The sequence below is a fragment of the Lactuca serriola genome, chromosome 8, assembly GCF_051521515.1.
Source record: "Lactuca serriola cultivar US96UC23 chromosome 8, Lser_US96UC23_V15, whole genome shotgun sequence".
NCBI lineage: Eukaryota > Viridiplantae > Streptophyta > Magnoliopsida > Asterales > Asteraceae > Lactuca > Lactuca serriola.
In genome coordinates, this window is record NC_136415.1 from 2,790,670 (window position 1) to 2,816,683 (window position 26,014).

The 26,014-nt window shown below is 36.5% G+C and overlaps 3 protein-coding genes across 3 annotated transcripts; 1 reads left to right on the forward strand and 2 right to left on the reverse strand.

Annotated features, from left to right (window-relative positions):
- Window positions 1-1,112: 1,112 nt before the first annotated feature.
- Window positions 1,113-3,165, reverse strand: LOC145065774 (uncharacterized). The gene is made up of 7 exons (XM_079012846.1): window positions 3,026-3,165; window positions 2,876-2,957; window positions 2,546-2,786; window positions 2,029-2,444; window positions 1,866-1,912; window positions 1,537-1,677; window positions 1,113-1,371 (listed from the first exon to the last, which is right to left on the reverse strand). Exons 1-7 carry the CDS (start codon window positions 3,163-3,165, stop codon window positions 1,113-1,115), a joined length of 1,326 nt encoding a protein of 441 aa, XP_078868972.1.
- Window positions 3,166-20,316: 17,151 nt separating this feature from the next.
- Window positions 20,317-21,741, forward strand: LOC145070890 (transmembrane protein, putative (Protein of unknown function, DUF599)). The gene is made up of 2 exons (XM_079017847.1): window positions 20,317-20,813; window positions 21,111-21,741. The coding sequence occupies exons 1-2, from the start codon at window positions 20,652-20,654 to the stop codon at window positions 21,663-21,665; spliced, it is 717 nt and encodes a 238-aa protein (XP_078873973.1). The 5' UTR covers window positions 20,317-20,651; the 3' UTR covers window positions 21,666-21,741.
- Window positions 21,742-22,397: 656 nt separating this feature from the next.
- LOC145065778 (uncharacterized) lies at window positions 22,398-25,725 on the reverse strand. The gene is made up of 7 exons (XM_079012854.1): window positions 25,455-25,725; window positions 24,857-25,334; window positions 23,905-24,799; window positions 23,793-23,859; window positions 23,424-23,441; window positions 23,157-23,354; window positions 22,398-23,023 (listed from the first exon to the last, which is right to left on the reverse strand). The coding sequence occupies exons 1-7, from the start codon at window positions 25,723-25,725 to the stop codon at window positions 22,398-22,400; spliced, it is 2,553 nt and encodes an 850-aa protein (XP_078868980.1).
- Window positions 25,726-26,014: the final 289 nt, after the last annotated feature.

Below are 26,014 nucleotides of genomic sequence, written 5' to 3' on the forward strand. Positions count from 1 at the left end.
CAGATTCTAACATATCTGCAATGTGATCATGGCCCAAGTGTATCTTCTTTGGTAGAATATCCTCCTCTCTGCCCTTAGTAAACTCAAACACTTCATTATCTTTCGCCACATTTTTACCCTTACTTTGATTTGACTTGTAATCCCCTTGTAAAATTGCTTCAATACCTTGTTCGATTTCATCATGAATTGATTTAAGACCCTACCTATACTGGATCCTACTTGCCCAAAAGTATCACTACCTTGCATCACACTTATTCGAGTAGTAGTAACACTTTCTTGCATCATATGATCATCCTGCTCCACACCTTCTTCTACAACATTATCACCAACATTAGAACCTTCTTACATGAAGTTATCACCCTCATTAACAATTAGAACCTCTTTATTAGTTGTTTCATTGGGGACTTCATGATTAGTAGCTGCATTAAGAACATTAACACTCTTATCAGCAACTGGGCCTTCTTAACTAGTAGCCGGATTAGGAACATTATCACCCTCATTTTCTTGATTCACAAATGGTTGAACCATACTTTCTTGAGTAAATACAATTGGAGTATCATTCCAAGGCTTTGTAGTACTAATCCTCCCATTACCCCTCCTTGTACATAACTTCTTCCTAGGTATAAAATATCACTCTTCCTCATTCTTTTAGGACCTGATTGTTGCTTGGGGATAGTACCTGTTACTGGGGGAATGGGATGTTTTCTTGTACCCCTCCTTACTGTGTTAGATATTGAAGGTTGATGTTTTCTTGGAATCCTCCTTACTGTGTTAGACCATGAAGGTTAACTTGGGACATTTGGTTGGATAGGGCCTGTAGAAACCGGTGCTTGGTTAAGAACAAATGCAGTTGATGGGGGAATAAGATGTTTTCTTGGCCTTCCTGTCTTCTTTGGTGGGGGAGGCACATATTGTTTTCTCTCATTCTTACATGCCCTTTGGTTATGACCATTTTCCAAACACTTGCCACATCGAGTATTTCTTGGAACCTTCACTTTAGTTGTTGAAAACTTGCTTTCCTTCTCACTGACATGCCTCATTCTATTGGTAGCAGGCCTACCAGACATCCTCCTAGATATTGGAGGCAAGGTCTTAATGTATTCAGTTTGGGCCTAAAGACTATTTCCATTAACAGGTTTAATGTTTGTTGAGTAACATTGTTTAAATTTGTCTTTAGAGAAGTATGCTTTGATGTATCCATCAGGTGTTTGATGGATAAAATTCACTGCTGCTTTTGCATGTACACGAGGGATCCCAAACAAATCCCACAACCTACAGGAACAAGTCATGACATCTAAGTCCACCATGTAACTGTCATACCCTCTTCTGGCCTCAAAGACATGTCCTTGGCTATGAATTACAAACCAAAACCTACAATCAATTACTTAGTTAGTAACAATCACTGTAATGATTAAGATAATTTTTAGAGGTTATAAAATGTTACCTCATATTTTTCCAAATTGATTTGATTTCCTCAAAACTTATGGACAAACATTGGATTTCCATCTTTCACTTTCCTCATTCATGTGAGCAAACCTGTCAATGATATAAATCCGTATCTCTTCAAGCATGGCGATCAAAGGTTTTTTTTTTCTAGCCTCCAATATAATTGAGTTAAAGCACTCTAAGATACCATTCTCAATTGCTTCACATGCATACACTGAGCTAAAAAAGGCTCTACAACATGTTTTTGGCTCTTTGGACATCAAATATTCATATGCAAAAGGGCACAAAGTCTTAATGCTTTCCATATGCCTCTTGAAGTCACCTTCCACACAACTCATAGAGCAGCGCAAAAAAACTTCTTGTATTCCAACCCTATGAAAGCCTTTCTAAAATTGGCATAAATGTGCCTAGCACATTACCTGTGCTCAACATGAGGCAGTATATCCTTTACAAATTCAAGTAGACCCTACAAAAAAATGATTTAATTAGTTTAATAAAGGAAAATTATATAATAATATTATCATGCACATGAATAGAGGACAAGTATGTACACTCTTACTTGTGTTGATATGATATCACTACCAAACCTCTTCCACCATCAACCTCTAAATCATCCCCCAGAAGCTTAAGAAACCATGTCCAGTTAGGCTTATTCTCAACATCCACAACAACCCAAGCAATTGGATAGACATGATTATTGACATCTCTACCTATAACTGTCAACAACTCACCCTTTACTAATCCCTTCAGAAAGCACTCATCCAAACCAATGACTCTTCTACACCTTCTTTTCCACCCTTCACATATAGCTTTGAAACCAATATAAAACCTATGAAAATAGTTTTTCCCATCTGGATTGACAGTTACAGACACCTTACATGTAGAGCCTGGATTTGATCTTAACAACTCTTGTGCATAATCCCATATTCTGGCATAACGTTCAGTCAATTTACCTTTTATAAGCTCCTTGGCCCATTTCCTTTCCCTACGACATTGGCCTATAGACACAACACACTTAAACCTTTGTCTGATGTTAGTAATCATCTCTTTAAACTTAACCTTAGGCTTTTTTTTGCAATTTTAGTTATGTAGTGTCTACCTATCCATTCTGGAGTAACCATGGAGCCAAGTTTAAACTTCATACCACAAACATGAGTATCTTCTAAACTCTTTATCTGAATAGATCTTTCATTGAACATCCAGGAGGCATACAGTCTAAAAGGGCAAGAATTATCCTCATTTCTCTTCCCATATCTTGCAACTATTCTGTTACTGTCACACTTTTTAAAGTAAAGTTGATACTCGTTGTGGACTGCATATTTTTGGATATAAAACTTCAACTGTGTAACAGTCTCAAAAATTTCACCAAGATTTAGTTCCATTTTGTCCATCTTATTTTTGGATCATGTATTCTGTACTTGCTTTTCACCTGCTCTTGCTCTTCTTCATCACTTTGGCAATCATTCCCTCGATACACTTGTGTTCTTACTTCATCAACTAAACTAAAATTCCTAAGATTTTCATTAGTTAGTAGCACATTAAGAAATATGCCTTACACTTGTCCAGCGGAGTAAAAAACTCTAGATTTGGTTCATGATCCATGTATATTCCATGAAGCTCAAAATCCATCTCATTAAGACCAGAGAAAGGCTCGAGTAAGGGGGAAAATGCTGTCACACCCCTATCCGACGACGGAAACACCGGGTGGTGTAACGTCATTCCTTGTATCACATTAATATAACATATATTGAATTGTACAAAAGAGTTATTATAAACTACATACCTTTATTGATAATAGAAAGTTATATTATTCCAGCTTATCAAGTTCCTGAAAACACATGCGTTTTGATAATATGTCAACATAAAGTTGGTGAGTTCACAGGTTTTGACTCCATATGAAATAGTACCATTTCCAAGTTAAAAATTGTATAAAACATAGTATAAAAGAGTCATCCTGACATATATCTAACACATAGTATATATCCTAAGTATAATAGTTTACTTATTAAATAAGTTATATAACTAAAATCTCCATATACTTAAATCAAGAGGTTACTACGTATAAATCCTATTTCAATTCTATACGAGTATATATACTAGGTGATATTATTTACCTATAAATTCCTTTTACCTAGAGTATAAGTAATCGGGAAACTTATACTTAACATTAATACTTGTATATCGACAAAGCATAATGTCTCTAACAGTTTGCTACCATGAGTTTGTAACCACTGCTATGACATACAAGACCTCTGACAAAATAAATCCCACCAATGGTTCCAAGAAGAATTACCACCGTTGATGCCATGAAGCCCGGGTACCATAAAGGATTTTCCCAATATAACAACATCGCGAGATTCATCGACGCCGGATCAACAAAACAAATAAAAGGACAGTTCGTCATTCGCTAAATAATAGGTTGTAGCTAACAACAACGAGTGGGGTTGTCAACCCGTATAGTTTCATACACGACTTCCTCATTCACATGGGATTAATGGTTATAGGTCAGAGGATTTCCCCTAAGATTCCCAATCTTAGATGATGAATACAATAGCTCATGTAGACTTTGTCGGCCTCCTAAAGTTCTAACAACAAAAGCATATTCATTTCTAAAACCCTAAGTTACTAGACTATGATTCTAAACATTACTCTTAATTTCATAATACCTAGGCATTACAACAACTACGACTTGAGGTAAAACTAGATTTTATCATTACATAAACCAATAATAACAATGATGTGTGTAAAATGCACTGGTTTTATTCATACTTTAAAAATATAAATTTAGCACACAAAGGCAGTGAACCTGTCTTTTAGTGGTATAGTTGGATAAGTAGGCTGTCGATCTCAGGGAACGAAAATTAAACTAATGACTAATTTTAGCTAAACAGAAACTACGAAAATTCAGCTCATGATTACAATAGAAACAAGCTCAAAAACGAATTTAGCTAAGCTAGACATGATTCAATGCTAAGATTAAGTGGAAAATTTAACCTAATTCGCCTTGAGTCTTCAAGAGATCAAAGATTAGGGTTCTTTAGGTCTCCAAAGGTTTCTTCAATCGCAGGTGTATCTCCCAAAAGCTAGAAAAGTCCCCCAATTCGGAATAAGATCCTTTATTTATACTTATCTCAAAACAGGGGCAACTCGGCGAGTAGCTCTCCAAATCGCGGAGTACCTTCGTTGAATCCGTGTGCGGTAAGGATTCTGGACATTAATTCACGAACATTCTTTGGAACTCGCTGAGTAGCTTTGTGGACTCGCCGAGTATCTTCAGGTTTTCTCTTCTTTCTTCATTCTCCAGCTTCTAATTGCTTCTCCTTCTTCCTTTTTGCTTCCAAGCATGTCTTCTGGACTGAAAATATAATTTAGACCTTATTAAGTACCTTTTGTCAATATTATGCAAATAATTAGCTAAAAATTAATAAAAATCTATACTAAACATATGGCTAATTATGCACATATCAAACAACATACTTAACAAGTATATATAGAACTCCCGAATATAACTTCAGGGCTATATTAATATCATACCACGTTTTATTTTAACATAAAACCAATAATAACAACACACTTAACAATTAGTATATAGAGCTTCCGAATATAAGTCCGGAACTATATCACACATAATATCTATATAGAACTCCCGAATATAACTTCGGGTCTATATTAGTAAAATCTATAATAACAACATGCTAACAAGTTTAAGATAGTTGTTTGATTTCAAAATATCAAAAATATTCTAGGTATATATCATGCAAAACAACTATGTCCTGGTTATTATAACTATCTATGTTGATACGAACATACTATCATATAAACATAATACTACCTCCGTCCCAAATTGATAGTCCACTTTTGACTTTTGAAGTCTTTTTTCTTCAACTTTGACCTTAAATATTTTTTTGATAGATAATACTTGATATGCAAAATATATAAATGTATTGTATTTTAAATGTTTTTTCTTTGTTATAAGTTTTATCAAGTAATATATAACACAAATAAAAATATTTAAGGTCAGAGTTAAAGAAAAAAGACTTCAAAAGTCAAAGATGAACTATCAATTTGGGACGGAGGGAGTATTAACTTTTATATAATCTTTAGCATGCATTTCCCCCCGAAAACATTAAAAAGTGGGTCCATAAAACTATAACGCCTGTGTTTCAAGGGTAAGCATTAGTATCATGGTGTAATATTTAGGGTCAACAATTATAACCTACTTTGAAGTAATAAAGATGAATTATTTGAATATTATGTGATGTTATGTGCCTTATACTTAATTAAAAGATATAATAAGTTAAGAATAAAAATAAGCGTCAAAAATAAAATAATAGATAGGTCTAATATCTACGAAGAAAGTTGTAGTGTTCGGGACAAGGATTCCAGAGATATAAAGAACGTCGAAATCAGAGTTATAACCAAGAAGTTATGACATGTCGAAGTTTCGCGTCAAAAACGACACGACATTGGGAATCGTAAAAAGTGAGTTGATGATAAAATAATTTTTAGCCTTAGGGGTCTAAATGAAAGTTGTAGAGTACGTCTCCACCTACGCCTAGATATAAAGAACGTCCAAACGGAGTTCGTATGCAAACGTTATGACCTTTCGAAGATACAGCGGTCTGAGAGCATGACACGTGTTAGGAACCCTACTATGACTGGACTCCCTACTTGAGCAAGCCTAGAACTCACTCTACAATGTAAGGATTCAAACGAACACTATTCAATCCTAGAACACAGATGGCGAAGCTACGAGGTGATTTAGCCATGGCTCACGATGTAAGCAATGAATTCTCACGACGTGAGAGACCCAAAAACTGCATATAAATAGCAAGTTCATATCAGCTGCAAGGTTCGAAATATTTCTCAAAGATCGATCTTAGGTCAGGATATCATCAGCTGAAGGTGAGAGAGTATGATATTGAGAAGACTGCATTCAGAACAAGATATAGACACTACGAGTTCTTGGTTATGTCATTTGGAAAAACTAATGCTCCAGCAACGTTTATGGATTTGATGAATACGGTTTGTAAACAGTTCCTCGATAAATTTGTAATAGTGTTCATAGATGACATTCTAATACACTCGAAGAGTCAGCAAGAGCATGGAAAGCACCTGCGAGAAGTATTAGAAGTTCTGAAGAAGGAGAAGTTGTATGCTAAGTTCTCCAAATGTGATTTCTAGATTCGAGAAGTCCAATTTTTAGGTCACATGGTTAACCAAGAGGGAATAATGGTTGAACCAACAAAGATAGAAGCTATAATGAAGTGGGAACGACCAAAAGTACCCACAGAGATTCGAAGCTTTCTGGGATTAGCTGGATATTACCGAAGATTTATCCAATGCTTTTCTTCGATAGCCGCTCCATTGACAACTTTGACTCATAAAGGATCCACATGTGCATGGAGTGAGAAACATGATGAGGCATTTGAGAAGCTAAAGAAGAAGTTATGTGAAGCACCAATTCTTTCTCTACTCGATGGAGTTGAAGACTTCGCAGTCTATAGCGATGCGTCGGGAGTCGGGTTAGGATGTGTTCCAACTCAAAGAGAAAAGGTGATAGCATATGCATCTTGATAATTAAAGGACCACGAAAAGAACTACCCTACTCATGATTTGGAGTTGGCAGCGGTAGTTTTCGCCCTAAAAATATGGAGGCATTACCTCTATGACACGAAGTGCAAAATTTTCACTAATCATAAGAGTCTCTAGTATCTCTTTAATTAGAAGGAATTAAACATGAGACAACAACGCTGGCTAGAGTTACTTAAAGATTTCGACTATGAGATACTTTACCACCCTGGTAAAGCGAATGTTGTAGCTGATGCTCTAAGTTGAAAAGTAAACCTTGAAAGAAAAAGGCTAAGAGAGTTAAGAATTAAAGTTGTCTCAACGATTGTGGAAAGTATTAAGAAATCTCAAGAAGAAGCTTTGGAGAAAAATAACCGAAAGGAAGAACGTTTAGGCAAAATGTTGGTATTCGGTACAAATAAACAAGGATTGAAGGTATTCCAAGATAGAATTTGGGTACCTAATATGGGAGGAATAAGGGATCTTCTGATGGAAGAAGCTCACAAGACGATGTACTCGATTCATCCTGGTAGTACTAAAATGTATAGGGATCTAAAACCCTATTACTGGTGGACGACGATGAAGCTTAGTGTTGTAGAGTATGTGGCTGAGTGTGTAACATGAGAAAGGGTTAAGGCACAACCTCAGAAACCGTATGGGAGTTTAGAACCTTTACCTATACCCATGGGTAAATGGGAAGACATCACCAAGGATTTTGTGACTAAACTGCCCAGAACGAAGAACGGTCACGACATGATTTGGGTAGTCTTGGATCGTTTCACAAAGAGTGCACACTTCATAGCAGCCAATGAGAAATGGTCTATGGATAAGATTGCAAATGCTTACGTTAAGGAAGTGGTAAGACTTCACGGTGTACCATTAACGATTGTATCAAATCGTGATAGTCATTTCACGTCAAGTTTTTGGAAAAGTCTACAGGAAGAAATGGGTATGAAGTTGTGTTAAAGTACAGCTTACCATCTGCAGATTTATGGTCAGAGCGAAAGAACGATTCAAACATTGGAAGATATGCTGAGAGCATGTACCCTGGAATTCCAAGGTAATTGGGATGAACATTTATCCCTAGTGGAATTTTCCTACTACAACAGTTATCATTCGAGCATTAAGATGGCACCTTATGATGTGTTGTATGGAAAGAAGTGTCGTACGACGTCTTGTTCGCTTGAAGCTGGAGAAAAGCAGTTTATGGGCCTCGTGATAGTCCACCAGGCTGTTGAAAAGTTAAAAATGATTAGAGAAAGGATGTTAGTAGCTCAAGATCGTCAAAAGAGCTATGCTGACAAGAAAAGATGACCGATGACATTCAAAGTTGGAGATTCGGTTTTGCTCAAAGTCTCACCATGGAAGGGACTTATACGATTTGGAAAGAGAGGAAAGTTGAGTCCAAGGTTTTTTGGACCATTCAAAATTCTTCAGAGGATTGGGAACCAAGCTCACAAGCTAGAGTTTCCAGAAGAACTAGATGGTATTCATACCACTTTCCATGTGTGTTACTTGAGTAAGCTTACGTGAGAAGTTCCTGATATAATTCCAATTTCAGAGTTAAGGATGGATGAAAATAAGAGGCTAATCGAAGAGCCTGAGGCAATTGTTAACTGTAAGACCAAGAAGTTGCGACGCAAGATGGTTGACTTAGTGCTTGTGTGATGGAAACATACGAATGGGCCGAACCTCACCTGGGAAACAGAGAGTGACATGATAAGTCGCTACCCACATCTGTTTGTTGAAGCGTGATTCCAGGAGGGAATCATCCTAAGGAGGAGAGAATTGTAACGCCTGTGTTTCTAGGCTAAGCATTAGTATAATGGTGTAATAATCAGGGTCAACAAGTATAAGCTACTTTGAAGTAATAAAGAGGAATTATTTGAAAATTATGTGATTTTATGTGCCTTATACTTAGTTATAAGATATGATAAGTTAAAAATAAAAATAAGCGTCAAAAATAAAATAATAGATAGGTCCAATATCTATGAAGAAAGTTGTAGTGGTCGGGACAAGGATTCTGGAGATATAAAGTGATGGGTTTTAGCCATAAGAACTTTCCTATGTGCGCATGCAAAACCCTAATGCTTGGATCTAGGTTTTCTAATTAAACATGCTTTGAATCCAAGACTTCTAATGACTAATTAGGTTTAAGGACAATACAAAACAGATTTAGAATCATACCTTTGAATCTCTTGTTTGATCTTGTTGTCTTGGAGCTCTAGAGTCACAATTGTAACTCCTCTAATGGCTTACAAACACAAAATAGCAAGGAGGATGATTTGAGAGAGAGGAGAGGGGAGGAAATTCGGCCATGGATTCTTTATTCTCAATGAAGTGCCGATTTCCCTTTGCCATAGGGTCTATTTATACTTGTAGACTCCTTAAGGGTTACAACTTAAACCCTAGTTGGATAATCTTCTCTTAAAGCAATCCATATCCTTTCCTTAGATAACCTTGGACGATTTTAAGCTATCCCTAGCTTCTAGAATTCGTCCGTCCTTTATCCAATAAGGATTTACAGTCTAAAGTTTAACTATCAAACAATTGACAATTTATACCCTCTTATTTAATTAATCTCTTTAAGTCACCAAATTAATACCAATTAATTTATGACTTATATTAATCAAATAACAATATTATTATTCTTTATATTATTCTCATAATATATTAATAATATTTATTCTCTCTTAATAAATCATCCTATCAAGTTGCTATGGTGAAGGCAACCCAAAAGGACCACGCACAATCGGGTCAAATACTTGCCTAATATAGTTGCAGCCTTAGACACTATTCCAACAGTCTCCCACTTGGATAAGTCTAGTAACTATATGCACAAGTACAATTCGATTTGCAATCGTAGCTCTCAAAGACGCTGTCAAACTCTGATCTAATCAATCTTGTCCTTTAGATAAGGGATCGTACAGTCCTCTGTTAGATATCATGCTGACAATTCTATGGAATGATTAGTCAAGCATTTAGGTTTCTCGATCTCTGATTTATTTGACATAGAACTTAATCGAACACATCAATTCAGTTCTGACCGGGCCCGACACATAAGTCAAAATCAAATGATCGAGCGACCGAGATATCACTTTTACCTTCTTAGGATAAAAGTTACAGATAAACTTTGACTTATATGCATTTACTTATTCATTAACCAACTATACACAACAATGCGTTTTATAACACCGAGTTACTGATGCGTTTTCGCATTATCAATGTACAATCAATTAACAAATAACAAACCATATATCTAGGTTTTAAGACTATATGATATTATCGTCTTGCGATCACCCTTTTATATCATATTCCATAAGGTGATTCCAGCAAGCACGAGTTTGTTCCAATGCTCAAAACCAGTTCATAAGCACTCATGAACGTCGCAACAATCTTTTGCCATGTCTAATACCATTTAGACAATCTACGCACCAATTCATGACAATCTTCATTCATATCTACTTCCAACATATGAACGATTGTGGAAAATTTGAATAATTTGATTATTCTTAACAAATTCAATTATTCTGGAAGTCAAAACATGCAAAATGAAACAATAGTTAAACAATTAACATAAGATAGTAACATTACTTATAAATAAAACTCCTTTATTTAATCATCAAATGTTAATTACATTTATCTATTACACGTTTCTACTACTATCTAATCTATGCTAATATCATCCTTCAGCCCAATACTCCTAGCATGCTGCAAGTGCTTAACCCTACTCAGTCCCTTCGTAAGCGGATCTGCTGGGTTATCTTATGATGATATCCTCTTCACTATGAGTTGTCCTTCTTCTACACGATGTCTAATAAAGTGATATTTTCTGTCAATATGTCTTGATCTACCATGATCTCTCGGTTCCTTGGTCAAGGCAACCGCTCCTTCATTATCACAGAAAATCTCCATGGGCTCCTTTATGGCAGGTACAACTCCAAGATCACCGATGAAGTTCTTCATCTATATTGCCTCCTTCGACGCTTCGCTCGCTGCAATGTACTCTGATTCGCACGTTGAATCAGCTACGGTTTCTTGCTTGGAACTTTTCCAAGTCACTGCTCCTCCATTCAGGGTAAAGACCCAGCCCGACTGCGAATGGTAGTTGTCCCTGTCGGTCGGAAAACTGGCATCACTATACCCTCGCACCTTCAAGTCATCACTCCCTCCGAGGACTAAGAACCATTCCTTCGTCCTCCGAAGGTACTTAAGGATATTCTTCACCGCAATCCAATGGGCTCTGCCAGGGTTCCCTTGATATCTACTAACCATGCTCAAAGCAAAGGCTACATCAGGGCGAGTACAAGTCATAGCGTACATGATTGAGCCAACTACGGAAGCTTATGGTACTCAGCTCATTTCTGCTATTTCAGCTTCGGTACTCGGACTTTGAGTTTTACTCAACTTGGCATTACTTTGTATCGGTAATTCTCCCTTCTTCGAGTTTTCCATACTAAAACGTTTTAGTACCTTCTCTAAGTAAGTGTTCTGACTAAGTCCAATTAGTCTCTTACTTCTTTCTCTTACTATCCTTATTCCCAAAATGTAAGAAGCCTCTTCGAGGTCCTTCATAGCGAAGCACTTCCCGAGCCAGGACTTAACTTCCTGCAGAGTCGGGATGTCGTTTCCTATGAGTAATATGTCATCGACATATAGAACGAGGAAGCTTACTATACTCCCACTGGCTTTGACATATACACATGATTCATCTTCGCTTCGTACAAATCCAAACTCTTTGACTTTCTCATCGAAGCAAAGATTCCATCTGCGAGACGCTTGCTTAAGTCCATAAATGGACTTCTCAAGCTTACACACTCTATTTGGATGCTTTGGATCCACAAACCCCTCTAGATGAGCCATGTAAACATCCTCAGCCAACTTTCCGTTAAGGAAAGCGGTCTTGACATCCATTTGCCAAATCTCATAATCATGAAATGCGGCAATCGCTAGCATCACTCTAATAGATTTTATCTTCGCAACTGGTGAGAAGGTCTCATCATAGTCAACTCCGGGAGTTTGAGTAAAGCCCTTCGCGACCAATCGTGCTTTATATGTGTGTACATTTCCATCCACGTCGGTCTTCTTCTTGAAGATCCACTTGCACCCAACGGTCTTACGTCCGGGCACATTATCAACCAAATTCCAAACTTGGTTATCATACATGGATTGGATCTCGCTATCCATTGCCTCTTTCCATTTCGCAGACTCCGGGCCTGCCATGGCTTCCTTATAGCTATTAGGTTCATCAAGGTTTATTAGTGTACCATCACTAATATACGTGTCCCCTTCGGTAGTAATATGAAAACCATAAAACTGGGGTTGAACTCTAACTCTATCGGAACGTCTAAGAGGTAAGGATTCGTCAATCGGTTCAACCGGAGTTTCCTCCTCGGGTTGAGTGCCAGCGGTAGAGGTTCCTTCATCTATCGACTCTTGAATCTCTTCAAGTTCGATTTGCCTCCCACTGTCTCCTTGGCTTATGAGTTCTCGCTCTCGGAAAACTCCTCTCCTTGCAACGAAGACAACATTGTCCTTCGGTCTATAGAAGAGATATCCAAAGGATTTTTGCGGGTAGCCGATGAAAATACATCTCTCACTACGAGGTTCAAGCTTGTCGTGAGTATCTCGTCTTACGAAAGCCTCGCAACCCCAAACCTTGATATGTGCCAACGAGGGAGGTTTCCCTGTCCACATCTCGTGAGGTGTTTTGGCAACCTTCTTAGTAGGGACTCAGTTAAGGATATGGGTGGCAGTTTCTAAGGCATACCCCCAAAAAGAGATTGGTAGTGAAGCACGACTCATCATAGAGCGAACCATGTCCAACAAGGTTCGATTACGCCTTTCTGCCACACCATTCAACCGCGGTGTCCTAGGAGGCGTCAATTGTGAAACTATTCCACACTCCTTGAGATAATCGTGGAATTCAAGACTTAGGTACTCTCCTCCTCGATCGGATCAAAGCATCTTGATATTCCTGCCCAATTGATTCTCCACTTCATTCTTGAATTCTTTGAACTTTTCAAAGGTTTCTGACTTTTGCTTGATCAAATAGATATACCCATATCTACTATAGTCATCGGTAAAAGTCACGTAGAAGCGGTTCCCATCCTTCGTGGTTGACCTAAACGGTCCACATACATCGGTATGTATTAGGTCCAATAGACCCTCACCCCTTTCACATGTACTTGTGAAGGGTAACTTGGTCATCTTTCCAAGTAAACAAGACTCGCACGTGTCATCTTCCTTAAGGTCGAATGAATCCAACACTCCATCCTTTTGGAGTTGGGCTATGAGTTTCTTGTTGACATGTCCAAGACGACAATGCCTTAAGGATGCTCTATCCATACTATTAGAAGAATCTATGTTCAAAACATCATTTCCTAAGTTATCAACAATCATAACAGTCTCATATATTCCATTACATGGTATAGCTTCAAAATAAAAGACACCATTTAGATAAGCTAAAATAGAACCATTCTCATTATTAAAAGAAAATCTAAAACCTTGTCTAAACAAACCATGAAATGAAATGATGTTTCTAGCCATTTCTGGAGAATAGCAACAATTGTTCAAATCTAAACATAAATTATTCCTAAGCACTAAAGAATACACTCCAATCTTGGTCACATGTGACGATCTTCTGTTCCCCATGATTAGATTGATCCTTCCTTGCTCCACATCCCTACTTCTTCTTAGTCCCTGCACATTAGAACAAATGTGATAACCACAACCGGTATCAAGAACCCAAGAAATAGCATGATTAGAATCGTTAGATTTAATTGTGTATATACCTGCGAAAGATGGCTTGATCTTTCCTTCCTTGATGGCTTGCAGGTACTCTGGGCAACTTCTCTTCCAATGTCCTATCTTGTGCCAGTGGTGACACTCTGCCTCCTTCGGGTTAGGGCAGGGCTTAGCAGGATCAACTTTGGTCCCACTAGAAGAGGCACCATCTCGGGCTTTAACCTTGCGATAGTTCTTAGACGAAGCCTTCCTCTTCTTTCCCTTCCCTTGACCAATAGCCAAGACAGGAGCAGCGGGTGGATTGGGAGTTGGTGCAACAGACTTGTCTTTGAAGTTGCTCTTAGCGACCCTCAAGAGACCTTGGAGTTGACTTAGGGTGACCTCCTCTTTGTTCATGTGGTAGGTCATCCTAAATTGATTGTAGCTCGGAGGCAAAGAGTTAAGCACCATGTCGATCGCTAAGTCTTCCCCGAAGTCAACATTTAACTTGCGAAGGCGGTCGACATACCTTTGCATCTTTTGCAGGTGCACGATAAGAGATTCTCCATGACCCGTGTTAGCGGAAATCATGTTAGTAAAAATCTCATAACGCTCTTGTCTCGCGTTTTGGTGGTATCTCTCCAATAAGTCTTGATGCATCTCGTACGGGTACATGTCCTCATAGGACTTTTGGAATTCGGAGTTCATGGTGGCTATCATGATACAATGTACCTTCGTTGCATCGCGCTCATGAGTTTCAAAAGCGGTCATTTTAGCCGGAGTAGCGATTTCAAGGTTAATTTTCTCGAGCTTCTCATCGAGGAAATACTCCTTATCCTCGTAGCGAGCAATGGTGCGAATGTATCTTATCCATTCGCTAAAGTTCGTCCCATCGAAAGTGACCTTTTGACAAAGGCTCATCAATGTGAAAGAACTAGCAGCAGCGTTGTTTGCATTCGACATCTACAAATAGAAAGGACAAAGATAGATTAGAATATGAATCCCTAATTATCACCCAATAAGAGAAATTAGGGCTAGGATCCAACAACAATATTTACATATTAGAAAAGGGATGCCGTAATCCAACATGCAAATAATGAAGGTAAGTGAATGACGATTCACTAATTCTCCACCATAAAAAACTAACTACAAGTCCTAAATGTATTGAGAATTCCTAGGTTAGGATGAGATTCATTGAAACTATTCAATGGCATGTTTAAATCTCGATATGCCCCTCTTGTTTGTGACTGGGATACCGAGGATCACAAAGCGGGTGTGAATTACCATGCAAATTCACGTGGTGCCTTCATTGTAACGATCATCTATTCGATGTGCCGGTAAACCACACACGCTCCATCGAACTATGATAAACAATGAATCACCCTTTGCTACCTTTGCTTAGAACCAATTAGTGTGCCGGTAAACCACACACGCTCCACTAACTTCTTAGCAAGGGTGCAAAGTGTAATTTCATGGGATTGCATCAATTCACTTTTCCTAAAGCAACTAAGATTGGGAAGTTTTAAAAATATGTGTAGTTACTTTGTATATTATACTTTTAATGAGAGGATGAGGTTGCCCTATCCTACCCGTTCGGCTAACGACCCTCCACCGATCAAGCAAGCGGTGGGTGTGAGTGTACACCCATTAAGCGCCATTTTATAGGCCGCAACCTTATACCCACCTTATAGATCAGCTTCGTGAATGAGGCCTACTAACGGTAAGACTAGCATTTTAGTTATATATATATATATATATATATATATATATATATATATATATATATATATATATATATTAATCTTGTAATATTATATTAGTATATGGTTGTATTTTAAACCTTTAAAACTTAGGGTTTGAAATTTAAATTGTCTAAATTAAAACTTTTAATCACAATACATAAATTTCGAAACTTGAGGACAAGTTTTGAACATTTAAAACATGGAGGATCAAATAACAAATAATTCTAATTAACAATTAATTTCCTAATTATCTATATTTGATTTATTCAAGATTTCTTGCAAGATAATTACCAATTTAATCAAAATAATTAATTAATTATCATATAAGGAAATTAAATATTTTATTAGTTGATAAATATCTTTAATTAGATCAAGATTATAGTCATATATATCAAAAAATCAGATTAGGGTTGATCTAATATGATTAAGGTAAGTTTCCATAAGATAATCATGAAGGAATCCTGAATCTGGCCATTCCTGACGCTTGGACTCGCCGAGTCAGGCCAACTCGCCGAGCCACTATGGAACTCGCCGAGTCCATGACTCAGAAACACAAAAATCGAATTTTGCAGTTAAGTTTCAAACAAACAAGCAACAATTTAATAGAAACCAAGCTAGGCTCTGATACCACTGATGGGTTTTAGCCATAAGAACTTTCCTATGTGCGCATGCAAAACCCTAATGCTTGGATCTAGGTTTTCTAATTAAACATGCTTTGAATCCAAGACTTCTAATGACTAATTAGGTTTAAGAACAATACAAAACAGATTTAGAATCATACCTTTGAATCTCTTGTTTGATCTTGTTGTCTTGGAGCTCTAGAGTCACAATTGTAACTCCTCTAATGGCTTACAAATACCAAATTATACTTGTAGACTCCTTAAGGGTTACAACTTAAACCCTAGTTGGATAATCTTCTCTTAAAGAAATCCATATCCTTTCCTTAAATACCCTTGGACGATTTTAAGCTATCCCTAGCTTCTAGAATTCGTCCATCCTTTATCCAATAAGGATTTACAGTCTAAAGTTTAACTATCAAACAATTGACAATTTATACCCTCTTATTTAATTAATCTCTTTAAGTCACCAAATTAATACCAATTAATTTATGACTTATATTAATCAAATAACAATATTATTATTCTTTATATTATTCTCATAATATATTAATAATATTTATTCTCTCTTAATAAATCATCCTATCAAGTTGCTATGGTGAAGGAAACCCAAAAGGACCATGCACAATCGGGTCAAATACTTACCTAATATAGTTGCAGCCTTAGACACTATTCCAACATAAAGAACATCAAAATCCGAGTTATAACGAAGAAGTTATGACCTGTCGACATGAGCATCTTTTCTCACGACGTGAGGAGTCAAAACGCCACTTTTTATGGCTGGAATGTAGATGGCAAGTCTACGGAACGAGCTCACGACATGAGCAATGAATTCTCACGACGTGAGGAGTCAAACAGACACTATTCAAGCCTAGAACGCAGATGGCGAAGCTACGAGGTGATTCAGCCATGGCTCACGACGTGAGCAATGAATTCTCACGACGTGAGAGACCCAAAACTACCTATAAATAGCAAGTTCGACCATTTCACTTCTTACACCAAATCTTCTTACCTCTCTCTCGTTTAGCCATTCCGCGTCCCGAGCCCGACGATCACGAACCACTGACCGTTTTTAGTTAGATTCTATCAACTCACGCTACTAAGGTGAGTGCATAGTTATTTTCATTTTACGCATAGATGTGAAGTATTTTATATAAATTACATGATATGTGTGCATATTATCTGTATACTTGTTATCTATGTTAGATGAACACTATTATACATGTTTTAAATGATTTAAAATGTATATGTATTTTATATCTACAAATATGTTAGGGTAAAACATGGGTAGATGAAATAGTTGGTGTGTGATGAAATAAAATGATGAGAGGCCTCGATGATGTTGTTGATCCAGTCATCTAGCAAAGTATAAATGACGACCACAAACTTTTCTAGATAGTCTAGTGGAGCGCTAGCAGACCTGCAACCTGTAGGTGTTTGTGAATGATGTGTTCACTGGTGTACTCTATCCCCTCATGGTTTCTTTATGGACATTTATTGTTAAGGACCCCCCTTAGCAGTGGTGTCCATCCCAATGATAATCCTTAGGCTAGGTCCCTTATGATATGTGTTTTAGGGACGTAAAGTGAGGATAACGAGAACGGGTAATCGGATTATTGTTGGTTGATGAAATTAATAAACTTATTTATTGTGGGTTGAAAACCCTATGTGCTCACCAGACTCTCAATCCGGACACACTCAGTTTTTTCGTCTACAGGTAGTGGAAAGAGGGCACATGAGTGATGATCTGATGAGAGATCAATGGTTTATAGGCCACTAGAATAATTAAATATTATAATGCCTATGTTGTTTATGTTTATGCTTTTGATATGTATTAACAATGATATCCCAAGGTTTATAATATTATACATTTCTACGGAAATGCTTTGATAAATTCTTTATCATATTTTTGGGAACAAATTCCGCAATATATTTCTTTAAAAATATACTCTGATTTTCAAATAAAGTATAAACAAATCGGTCTTTTCTGGCCGTGAATTTGGGGATGTCACAGAAACTCACCCTAGTAGTGTGATCTATAGAATCTAAACGGTCAGATGCTCATTGTTTTCAGGCTCGGGAAGGGAAACAACCTTCGAAAACGAGAGGGAATGAAAGGAGAAGGTGTAAGGAATGAATGAGCTTTGATCACTATTTATAGGCTGTTCAGGGCCCATTCACGCCGTGAACATGATAGGTTCACGTCGTGAACTTCCATGTGTCATCCCGTAGCCTTAATACGTGTTTTCTAGCCTCGATTAGTGTCTTGGACCACTTTCACTTCGTGGACTTAATGTTCACGTCGTGGACTTAAGGCGGCTAGGGTTTCTGCCACGTGTCATGCCCTTAGACAGCTACATCTTCGGATGATCATAACTTTTGCATACGAACTCCGTTTTTGACGTTCTTTATATCCACGCATAGGTATTTCCAAGTACTACAACTTTCTTTTAGACTCTAATAACTAATTCTAAGTCTATTTTAAATTCCTCTTGTTACAAAGGCTATAGTGATAGAATTTATCATAACTTCTTCATTTAAAGTCAAATTTAGACGTTCTATATATTTTTGGAATCGTGTAGACTTGTAGTGTTGAATGAAAATGTCATTAAAGATTAAAGTAAATTGATTATATTATGTGTTTGTTATATTTATGGGAATTATCCTTGGCCTAATTTTGACTGTTGTTACAAATGGGTCTGTGTTTACTTCATCTTCTGAATCCCAATCCATCACAAGAACCTGAAAAGCCACAAACACATTAACGTTCACCTCTCAAGAACAAAAAATTGCACCTTTTAGAAAAACTTTACCCCGCAATTGAACCCTAATCTCCTTCAAAAACCCCTTAATTTGAGATGAATGAGGTCGATTATACGAACGTTTATGAGTGAAGGAGTACGTTTACATGCTGAAAGGTGATAGGTTTGCTTTTCCAGGTAAATAAACGTTATCTTATTAACGCCCTTTGCCAACTCGTTAGTTATATGCCACGCCTATAAAGGGTTACTAGTTACAACTTGACCGACTCAAACTTAATAAATGCACCATTTAATGAAAGTATCCAACTTTATTAACCGAAAAACTCATCCAAGGGTAAAACTGACAATTTTTGGAAAACTTAAGGGCTTTTATGTCTTTGCCCACATTTGTTTTGTGTATTGGTGATATGATAGAATTACATGCTAGTTGGTAGGTTATGGATCTTCAGGAATTGCATGATAGAATTGTCTGATTTGTGATACCTAATAGCCTAGGAGAATTTCTTGATATACTATATGGAATTGACCTTATTAATGTGGTTGCTTAGTGTGTGCATCATAGTTGTGCATAACTAATATTTTATAGCCTAAGAATGTTTGATTTAGCCTTATTTCTTGTTTCTTGTATGGTTGTGGGCTTAAGGTAGAATCAATTATTTGATTATATATCGAATCCAGTGTTATGTATGATTAGCATACACGGGCGGCTGCAGGGTTAGTGGAAGTTTCATGAGTGAGTATGGTTTGTATTAGGCCAGTGTGATGAATGATTAGCCACTCTCAAGAGAGTGAGTATAAGATGTACCCGTATCCTAGTTATTTGGCTTTGTGGCGGGGTGGTCCGTGATGATCATCTGAGACAAATACGTGTATGTATGGAAGGTAGTATGGGCCCATACTACTGGAAGCACATGATCCGTACACATATCAAAGGAGTCACGAATCCTGAGGAATTAGTGATCCCGTATTGATGTAATAGTATGAATCGTGGCTTTTCTGATGTATTTTAGTATGTTTTTCAGTATGATGATCACTAATGGTTTTGGATCACGAACAGACGACCTGGAGAGGGCAGGTTTGACTAATGATGAGATTCGTGAGATGATCAACACCCAAGTGACCATGGCTAAAAATGTTTAATTTTAGATCTTCATATTTAACTATTTTTCAATAAACTCTCATAATTAGTTGTGTAATGAACCTCAACATTTTTTGTTCGTTTAAATATGGGTAGATTTTATGGTGAGCCAACCTTTTTGCATGACCATTTCACAATGCACGTTTCATTGGTCGCTTCACACGTTTTCCTAGTCTAAATTGACTAAAACGGCATGGTATAGCATTTCACAAGGCACAATCACATTTCACATTTGGCAGAGACCCTGCAAAATAGCTAGCTGGTTATTTGTAGAATTTGGTTAAATTTAAGCTATATAATTAAGAAATAAAGCTATTTTTATCATCCTTTTTTAGTTTTTAAACCTCTCAACATAATTTGATAGAAGCATGTACCATAAACAGGCATTTCAAAAGTATCTGTCGAGGCACAGAAGTTGGAAAATGAAAATCTTACACGTAAAACTAAAAGCGCAGTTGATTCAATATTTAAAAGCGAGTCTTGCGTGGAAAAGTGAATGCGAGAATTCTGAATTCCTGGAATCTTGAACAGGTTTTCTTTTGCTTTCCTAAATTTGATGACTTGATGCTTTCCCCTTCACTTTTTTTCTTTGGGTAGTTGATACCTTTCAATTTTTTTGAGCACGGAGTCACCGACAGTGAGAGTAGCGATGGAGGAGAAGGATATGGATTATGTTCTGGTGCCTTTGGGTTTAGGGATTATGATCCTCTACCATATTTGGCTCGTTTACACCGTTTTAACAAACCCCAGACGAACAGTGATTGGCCTGAACGCCGAAAGCCGACATCAATGGGTCTTCTCTATGATGGCTGTTAGTCTCCTATTCCCTCTCTTACTTACTGATAGGCGATAACTTTCCTTTTGGGTCTAGTATGAAGTTTGTGCCCTAAATTAATTGTATCCCACTAACTAAACCCAAGTATCGCCTCTGTTTGGAAAAAAAAAGAAAAAGGATGGATAGAGCTTGAATGTCGAACAGACTACTCTTAAAATCGATGTTTGCAGTTTATCCTCTCAAATTCAATTTGAAGAGTAGTGTGTTCGAACTCTAGCACTTGGTAACAAAATTGATGATTAACACAATTACATGCCTCTTGTTTGTTGACAGGATCCACTGAAGAATGGTGTATTAGCAGTTCAAACAATTCGCAACAATATAATGGCATCGACTCTTCTGGCCACAACTGCGATCACTCTCAGTTCCATAATCAGCGTATTTGTGAGCAGCACTTCAAACACAAACTCAAATCAGTTAATCTACGGCAATAAAACATCCCTTTTATCTTCAGTCAAGTATTTTTCCATCCTGCTATGCTTTCTCGTGGCTTTTCTTTGCAATGTCCAGTCTATCAGATACTATGCTCATGTTAGCTTCTTGGCTACTGTTCCCACCTTCATAAACAGAACAGAACCTATAAACTATGTTGCTAGAAACTTGAATCGTGGAAGTCTGTTTTGGTCTATTGGATTGAGAGCATTTTACTTCTCCTTCCCTCTCTTCTTGTGGATCTTTGGCCCTATACCCATGTTTGTGTGTTGCTGCATCATGTCGTTTGTGCTTTATTTCTTGGATACCACCACTAGTTTTACTAGAAACCTTCATAGTTATTCTATTAGAGAGAAGACAGAACCCAATGAAAATGAGCAGCAACTGGAAGCTTAATTCAAAATCTTTAGTGATTAGTACTTGTCAAGCTTGTAAAGTTATGTGTTAATAAATATCGTTGTTGAAGTGATAACTTGTGTTTACCTTCATTTTAGGAACAAGATGGCTGCTAATTAACTTTTGTTGGACTCTCGACTTTAATGCCTATGTGGTGCCACATAAGGGTGATGTGGAAAATACCAACACCCACATCATTAACATCACCCTCACCAATAACCACCACCACAATCACAATTGAACCGCTATCAGATGTAAATCTGTACGAAAGTATAAACTCAACAGTTTCCCAACATCAACATTTCATTTAACCATGAAACAGTTGGTTTACATCAAACTATTTACAAAAGAAACCTCGTTACAATCACACTCAACTCTCTAATGATCATTCAAGAACACACTGATACAAGATCTAAAAAAAAAAATGATCTTAAAACCCTAATAGAAAGCCCTAAATTGAAGAGAACTCTACGAGTGAGAAAACAACAAGAATAATATCTATTCTAAATGAACTGCAACTTCAACATTAAATACATCGGGGCATTAAACCGGATTCAGGTTAAGCAACCCGCGTATTCATCCTTACCTGCATTATCAAAATATACCACAACACCCCTCTACAACCAATAAATAACATAATATGACCAAAATAACAAAATACCTCAAATGATAAGTTTGCAACTAATAACACCTTTTAACACCCCCTCTCAAACTTATCATTTGAAGACATACTCATTTTCCAGAAAACAAGTTTAAAAGTCCAAGTCTTTTTGACAAGAATTCATGTTGAAAAGAAGTTAATGATTTAGTTAAAATATCTGCATTTTGATCAGAAGAATCAATCTTAACCAACTTCAAAACACCACTTTCAATTTTTTCTCTCACAAAATGAACATCTATTTCAAAATGTTTTGTCTTCTCATGAAATACAAGATTTAAAGCTAATTTAATAGCAGATTCATTATCACAAAACAATTTAATAGGAGTTAAGTTTTTAAAACCAAGATCATTTAAAACTTTTAAAACCCACAACACTTCACATGTTACAGAACCCAAAACACGATATTCAGATTCAGTAGAGGATCTGGATACTGTGCTTTGTTTCTTACTCTTCCAAGAAATAAGTGAACTGCCTAAATATACCAAATATCCAGACACAGACCTTCTAGTTGACAAACACTTAGCCCAATCAGCATCCACATAACCAACAACATCAAAAACATTAGATTTAGAAAATACCACACCTTTTCCAGGACACTCTTTTAAGTATCTTAATAACCTGAAAGCAACATTTAGATGTGATTTCCTGGGCTTATGCATAAATTGACTTAACACTTGAACAATAACTAATATCAGGTCTAGTAACAGTTAAATAAATCAGTTTCCCTATGAGTTTTTGAAATTCAGTTATATTACTTATAAGATCTGAATTATCATCGCAATCTCTATTAAACACAAAATTAACTTCCAAAGGAGTTTTAACAGGCTTACAGCCCAGCATACCAAACTCATGTAATAACTCTAAACAATACTTCCTTTGATTTAGGCAAACACCACTACCAGTAGATAAAACTTCAATTCCCAAAAAATACTTCAATAAGCCTAAATCTTTTATTCTAAATTGTGATTTAAGAAACAGTTTAACATTTTCAATTTCTACAATGCTATTACCAGTTAGAATTATACCATCTACATAAATAAGTAAAATGACAATGGTGTTATTTTTAATTCGAACAAATAAAGAATAATCATTTATACTTTGAACAATACCAAAACCTGACAGAGATGAACACAATTTATCATCACGTTCAGAAAATTTGTCAAGATTATTCAGTTTTGTTGCAAAACAAAGACAACCAAAAAACACGAAGTTTATTAAAACTAGGAACAAATTTATAAACAAGTTCATAAGGAGAGACTCCATTTAATACAGAAGTGGGAGTTCCATTAATCAAAAAACTGCTGTTAAAATAGAATCACCCCAAAAAGTCAATGGCAGTCCTGACTGAAACATTAGAGACCTAGCTACATTTAGAATATGTCTATGTTTTCTTTCAACCACCCCATTTTGTTGAGGTGTATGAACACAAGAAGTTTGATGAATAACACCTCTATTTTTAAAAAAACTTTTCATGTTATGATTCAAAAACTCAGTCCCATTATCGGACCTAACCTTTTTAATCTTAACTTCAAACTGATTTAACAAAATATTAAAGAATGTAGTAACACAAGAAAAAACTTCACTTTTAGACTTAAGCAAGTAAATCCAGGTTGCCCTAGTGAAATCATCCACTATAGTAAAAAAGAACTTAAAACCTTCTGAAGTGATCACTCTATAGGGACCCCACACTTCTAGATGAATAAGTTCACCTAAACAAGAAGTGACATGTTGACTAATTGGAAAGGAACTCCTAGTTTGTTTAGCTTTATGGCAAACATCACATGGAGGTAAGGACTCATTTCCAAATTTAAGATGAGTTTTTAAAGAATTCAGACCTTGATCAGAAGGATGACCAAGTCTACTATGCCATGTTAATTTAGAAACATAACATACACCAGAATTAGAGCTAAAGGAATTACCAGAAGGTACACTATCAACATAATAGAGACCTCCAGATTCACTACCATTCCCCACCATCTCCTTTGAGTGTAAATCCTGAATTTTACAACTATGTTCATTAAAAACAACCTCACACTTATTATCTTTACAAACCTTGTGAACTGACATCAGATTTACATTAAACTCAGGAACAACAAACACATCAAAAAGAGTTAAGGAGTTTGAAATATTTAAGTTTCCAATTTTTTCTATTTTAGCACAATTTCCATTAGGATGACTAACAAGAAGATTAAGCTTAGATACATCCACTGTATCATACAAGAGAGATTCAGATGCTATCATATGTTGACTAGCACCAGAATCAAAAATCCATTTATTACCATTATAAGATGAATTACAAACATTAAACAAGCAAGTACCTGCCATATTAGAGCTGACAGATGCTTCCTCATTTGACTTTCTTTCACCTATCAGACTAAGAAACTTGGCATATTGATCTTTAGTAATTTGATGAAATTCAGACTCTCCAGGATCAGATGATCCAGGAGTAACAACAGATGAATTTGCATTAAAACTTTTAGATTAACTATTTTGATTAACATCACTCCTGGGTTTATAAACCCTTGGGTACCCAATTAGCTTATAGCATTTTTCAATTGTATGTCCTTTTAATCCACAATTTTTAAACTGAATAGTTGAACCTTTACTTTTATTACTAGAATTACCAGAAAAATTATTATTGAACTTACTATTAAAAGCACTAGGTTGATTCTTTGGACCAGATTGAGAGTCATTAGAAAGGGATCCATTCCTTTGAAGAGACTCTTCACGAGATATGATTGAAAAAGCAGTTTTAACATTAGGAAGTGGATCCATAAGCAATATATGACTCTTAACTTGGTTATAAGACTCATCCAAACCACTAACAAATTGCATGAGTTTCATCAATTTAGAGTGATCATTTAGTTTAACAGCAGCCTCACATGTACATTCTATAAGACTGGTTAAACCATCAAACTCCTTCCACAAGGCATCTAGTTTATTAAAGTAATCAGAAGCAGATATACCACTTTGTTTTAAAGAATTAATTCTTTGATGAACATTAAAAACTACAGATCCATTAGCTTTATTATAAGTTTCAAATAAAATTTCCCAAATTTCTTGAGCATTATCAGATTAAGCATGACTAGCATATATTGAATCACTAATAGAAGACAACAACCAAGAACACACAACAACATTTTCCCCTTCCCACTTTGATTCTTTATGTTTCTCAACTTTATCTTTTTTAAAAGTGCCATCAACAAACCCTAGTTTGTTTCTAGCCTTAAGGGCTCTAGACATAAGACTCCCCCAAATACAAAAATTTTCATTTCCAGTTAGTTTCACAGTAACAATAGTTGTAATAGCATTATCAGAAGGATGGACATAGAGAGGATCATCAAAATTAATTGAATCATCCTTTCCACTTCCTCCTGGAAGATCAGTTGAACCAACCATACAAAAGGAAGGAACAACAAGTCACAAACAAAGCTCAAGAGAGAACAACAAGTAAACAACAGAGTAAACAACTAGTCAGTCAAGAACAAGCAAACAACAAACTCATGTATTGACATAAAGTCTAGATGGTCACCACGTTTGTCAGGGACCAAGACAATCAATACAGAGTCAACAAAACAAATAAGAATAACTGGTGTATACAAGACAACCAGGATCTCCCAATCACAGATATGAAAAAGAGTGAAAAAAAGGAACAAGAAACCCCTCACAGTGCTATTAAGACGAAGCA

Excerpts from the sequence above, each read along its gene's own strand:
- LOC145065774 (XM_079012846.1), bottom strand. The coding sequence starts at position 3,165 with ATGACGTTACACCACCCGGTGTTTCCGTCGTCGGATAGGGGTGTGACA. Across the intron at positions 2,787-2,875 it reads ATGAAGAAGAGCAAGAGCAG|TTGAAGTTTTATATCCAAAA; the intron begins GTGAAAAGCAAG and ends ACTGTTACACAG. Across the intron at positions 1,913-2,028 it reads TTGATGGTGGAAGAGGTTTG|GGTCTACTTGAATTTGTAAA; the intron begins GTAGTGATATCA and ends ATTTTTTTGTAG.
- LOC145065778 (XM_079012854.1), bottom strand. The coding sequence starts at position 25,725 with ATGGTTGGTTCAACTGATCTTCCAGGAGGAAGTGGAAAGGATGATTCA. Across the intron at positions 25,335-25,454 it reads AGGGGAAAATGTTGTTGTGT|TTTTTAATGTTCATCAAAGA; the intron begins GTTCTTGGTTGT and ends ATGGATCTGTAG. Across the intron at positions 23,024-23,156 it reads TGAGTTTGGTATGCTGGGCT|ACCTGATATTAGTTATTGTT; the intron begins GTAAGCCTGTTA and ends AACTGTTACTAG.
- LOC145070890 (XM_079017847.1), top strand. The coding sequence starts at position 20,652 with ATGGAGGAGAAGGATATGGATTATGTTCTGGTGCCTTTGGGTTTAGGG. Across the intron at positions 20,814-21,110 it reads GGGTCTTCTCTATGATGGCT|GATCCACTGAAGAATGGTGT; the intron begins GTTAGTCTCCTA and ends GTTTGTTGACAG.